This window comes from Chrysoperla carnea, chromosome 4, assembly GCF_905475395.1.
Source record: "Chrysoperla carnea chromosome 4, inChrCarn1.1, whole genome shotgun sequence".
In the NCBI taxonomy this organism is placed as follows: Eukaryota; Metazoa; Arthropoda; class Insecta; order Neuroptera; family Chrysopidae; genus Chrysoperla; species Chrysoperla carnea.
In genome coordinates this window covers 7965680-7970782 of record NC_058340.1, presented here as the reverse complement: position 1 = coordinate 7970782, position 5103 = coordinate 7965680, and the positions used below count along the sequence as shown (strand labels likewise).

Sequence of the window (5103 nt, the reverse complement as noted above, 5' to 3'; positions counted from 1 at the left end):
CATTCTCATTTAAATTTTTCAAGTATTTTTCATAGGTTCGTAAGTCCATAATTGCGATTGAAATAATACGAAAGCGTTTCTGTTCTGAAAGAAATCAAAACTATAAGCTAAAACTTTCGATTTTTCTGAGGTGGGCAATCTAAGGTGAATGTAGGAAGATTCATGATCACCTTTGCTACCCCCCAGCTACACTAATACCTACTGTAAAATTAATTAAAATACAGAGGAATTTCGATAATCCGGAAAACGTTTTGTGGAGCTGTATAGAACTATCGATTATAGGATATTGCAGAATAAAATATTTGGGACATTTTTCAAAAATAAATTATTAAGTAAAAATGTAATTTTAATTAGTCATACCTACTTTGACCTGAGGGGCCTCATTTTGGTCGCTAACTCCCACAAATTGTTAGCGGCCTCAATGGTACACCCGTGTATTAATACAAATTCCAAAAAATATCATAAATAGTATATAAAAATTACAACCTTTTCATCCTTTTATTATTACACCAACCCCGCCATTTCCGGTCAATTTCAAAGCTTCAATTGCGTTCTCTAGTAACGGATAAAGATACAGGGTCAAGTCTTAACTCAAAATACTTATTTTTGAACTACCTTCAAAATCAATAGTTTTCCCCTAAAACCATTTTCAAAATTTTTCACAAATCCGCCAAAGGACATGGTTTTGATCGTTTTTGAAAAAATTTGTTTGCAACTTTTTTGGATTTTTGAATTTGATAACATTTTGAACCAATCTCCTATGGTATCTCACAAAGTGTGTACCTCAAAAAAGTTGGGCTTGAAATTGAGGGACTGAACTATTATCAAAACAAAATAACATCTGTATGATGTTAATTTCAATTAATTCAGTCTTTAACAGGATAATTTTTGTTTTTTCGAATTTTGTCAAAGAAGTTCTTAACAATAATCATTCTTTAAATAAAATGCTTTTTTTAATGCTATTTTATTAAAAAGGTCATGTGGACTTGAAGGAAAATACTAAGAAAATTGTTTTTGTTAATTCTTATTTAAATGCGTTTTGACCAATTGTTGACCTCATAGGATAAAAGTTTTACAAAATAGTTAAACAAATGCTCAATTTTTAATTGACTGGAAATATAAAACTTTTCGAAAATTTTAAAAATTTGGCCAATGTCAGAAATATATATACTTATTTAGAAAATACGAATTACTTGATTTTAACATAATATAAAAAGTAGCAATTTACTAAAGCAAAATTCTTAAAATTTATGGTAAATTAAACTGGAAAATATTGATTTTCCCTCTATAAAATAGCAAGAACCAAAATAATTCTCACTTCATAGTTTTTATCAAAGCATTGAGAAGGAATTTACGTGAAGAAAATTTTGGAAAAAAGTTTTATTTAATTTCATCCTCATATGCAATATTTTTGCTATGTATATTTAATATAACGTTTTATAGATAATATGTATTTGTGTCAAAAGAAATATAACTGTTAAAAAAATAACTTAACACTCGCACGACATTCATATGCATAATAATTATTATTATTTTGTTAATACACGAATCCCTTTTTTGTATAATTTAATATAATACTTATTAATTAATACGTATTTTATTTTAAACTTAATGCTCATGTAAATTTAGAACAAAAAATTAATTAATACAAATACAAAGAGTTTTCTGCCTTGGTTTACAAAATATCGAAAGCTAAATAATTAAATAAAATTTGCAATTTTCGATATTTTTATTACTCCAGTAATTAAAACATTTTATTCATACTTTTCGTCTTATATTGTCTAAATTATAACATAATTCACCATCAAAATTGAAAATATATATTTTTCTAAATTTGTGTCCCCACTTGCGTGGTCATATATTCTAAATTAGTCGGACACAACGGTTTTTTTTTTGTTTTCAATAATTTATTAAGATTTTAAATTTAATTTAAATCGTTTTTTTTTTAATTTCCACCGACTAGTTTTGGAGACATCTATGAAATCAAATCATCCATATACCGTTTTCCCAATGTGAAATATCCCTCCATCCTCCTAAAATTTTCAGAATTGATTTAGACTTCATATAAAAAAAAATCAAGCCTTTTATCCAAAATTTCCCGGGCGGTCGTACATTCTTAATTTAATTTTTGTTTTTGAAAATTCTTCGTAAGTAAATAAAGTTTTCTGTCCATAATTGGCCGAACAAGAACAATATTTACAAAATAAACTAGCTTTAATAACTTTAAAAGAATAACCTAAAAAATACACGTCCCGCATGACAAAATGCCTCACGACAACAATAAACTCATCAAAGTTTTTCTAGGAATGAGATTAACTTCAATTGAGTTAAGCTGACTTTTGATAAAAATAAATTTTATATTAATATAACTTTCAAATTACAAAAAAAGGTTTCAAATTCTTAAATGTCTTACTTTTACCGAGGTATTTGTTTTGAATTATTACTATCATGAATTATTTTTCGTATTATCAGTAAACACAAGGAATGTTGTAAACAAATTTAAATTTTTCGAAACCCGAAGATTTACTTAACAACATAAAACAAAACCAAAGCGAGTCAAAAATAAATGTACCTTTAATTATAAAATTCGAAATAGTTTCGTTACCCAAAAAATAGAAATTGTTAAAAGACAAACCCACAAAATTTGTTATTTGATAAAAATATTTGGGATCCAGAATTTATATTTATTAATATTTAAAAAACGTAATTTTAGATATTTTAAATTTCAAAAACTTCAAAAAACTACAGACAGCTTTGGCAGGTCTAATCGGGGACAAAAGATTTAGATTATTTGGTTCAAAGGACAAAGATGATAATGAACAATGTCTTTTAGATTAAAAATAAAATTTAAATTAATCAAACAATTAAACTTTTAAATCGAAGAATTTGAATTTTGTGCAATATTTATCAAATATTCTCTAAGTAAGTGTATGAAGGTATATATGTATTATTTAGTCATTTAAATTAACAGTTTTTGTTATAATAACTATTTTTGTAATAATTTAGATGATTTATTTTCATATGTAAATAAAATAAAAATTTACACGACAAACCGATTTTCGTTTTGCTTTTTGAATTTTATAAACAACAATTTAAAATGGAAAAAATTAGTGTAAAAAAATATTAAAAAATTTTTAGATAACTAACAGAAACCAAAATTAAAAGTTTATTTGATTAAAATTAAATATAAAACTAATAATTTTACTCACCAATAAAAATATTTTTACTATATTATTATCCATAACAAAAACAAATATTTAATATTTAATAAAAAAAAAAATTTGTATTATTAAAAAGTTGACGTTAATTAACAATATTAATAATAATAATATTAATAATGTAGTAATATTGTTTAACTAAAAACTTCTTATAACAGTTCTGTTGTAAACAAGTTAAGAACTGACAGTGTCTCTCGATGACGATGTTGCAGGTGCCTCCCGATGCAGGAATAACGGGATCTCCATGCTTGAGTGATATGGAAGAGACAGTATAATTATTTAATATTATATGTTTGTAGTATATTATATTATAGGTACACACATATAATATTTAACTCCAATTATATACATATGATTTTACGAAATGTCTACTCACACGTTAACAATTCATTTTATGTACACGTTAATAAAATTATCTCAGATTAGATATAAAAATAACAAGTGAAAAGAAACAATTGACTGAGTTAATTGTTGAAATACCATGCATAGTCAGTGTTGATTTCTTTATCACATAACACATACAAAAATGTGTCTTTTGTAGACTTGCATCAAGATGTCAACACACAAGAAGAAGACCAGGAAGTTGAGAGGACATGTGAGCCATGGACATGGTCGTATTGGCAAACATCGTAAACATCCTGGAGGTCGTGGTAATGCTGGTGGTATGCATCATCATAGAATCAACTTCGACAAATACCATCCTGGATATTTTGGAAAGTTAGGTATGAGGAATTACCATTTAAGAAAAAATACAAAATGGTGTCCAGCTTTGAATTTAGACAAATTATGGACTTTAGTTAGTGAACAAACACGATTGAAGTACAAGGAAACTAAAGATGATAAAGTCCCAGTTATAGAAATTGTTAAGGCTGGTTATTACAAATTATTGGGCAAAGGACGTATTCCAAAACAACCAGTTATTGTAAAAGCAAAATTCTTCTCAAAATCAGCTGAAGAAAAAATAAAACGTGTTGGAGGCGCTTGCGTTTTATGTGCATAATTTAATTTTGTATTAATAAAACTTATATAAAACAAAAATGTATAGACAGTGTTGATGCGCAATCGTTTGTTTTTTTGACGTAAATAACAAAAGATATTCACTTTTAAATAGACACACACACAACTGATATTCCTATATTAATACATACTATAAAACTTGCACCTAATTAACGCCCTCGTGGGTAAACAGTGATGTTTACAAAAAAATGTTTCAAACAAAAATTTTTTTATTTTTTTATGAGGAACATTTTTTACATTTAAACTTTTGTTCTATCTCTAACTATTTACAAGATGGGTCCTACGGACCCAAGACCCAATTGACCTATGATGCTCATTTACGAACTTGACCTCACTTTTTACGTCCTGAGTACGCTGTAAAAATTTCAGCTCAATATCTTTTTTCGTTTTTGAGTTATCGTGTCCACAGACGGACGGACGGACGGACAACCGGAAATGGACTAATTAGGTGATTTTATGAACAGCTATGACAAAATTTTTTTCCTAGCATCATTATTTTTAAGCGTTACAAACTTGGGACTAAACTTAATATACTATGTATATTTCATATATGCATGGTATAAAAAGAACGATAAGTGTCTTGGAACACCCGGTAGGAACTATGTTCATTTCGTACCTTGGGATATTATAAATGTAGTGCTTACTTTTTATATTTACAAGATATTTTTCTGAAAATTTAAGGTATTAATTTTTGAAGTCAAATACTTGTTTGATTCTTTAAAGAATTTTATAGCTACTTTTAGTTTTTACTGTATAAATTAATTGTAATATAAGTTTAAAAAAGACATATTTCTGATTTTGTAGTCAACCCAATATGTGCGCACGTTACTTGTGGTTTGATCAGGATATTTATTGTGACATAACATAA

At 26.8% G+C, this 5103-nt stretch overlaps 1 protein-coding gene across 1 annotated transcript; it reads left to right on the top strand.

The window, feature by feature from the left end:
• Positions 1-3756: 3756 nt before the first annotated feature.
• Positions 3757-4249, top strand: LOC123297573 (60S ribosomal protein L27a-like). The gene has a single exon (XM_044879295.1). It carries the CDS (start codon positions 3772-3774, stop codon positions 4216-4218), a length of 447 nt encoding a protein of 148 aa, XP_044735230.1. The 5' UTR covers positions 3757-3771; the 3' UTR covers positions 4219-4249.
• The last annotated feature ends 854 nt before the right edge of the window (positions 4250-5103 follow it).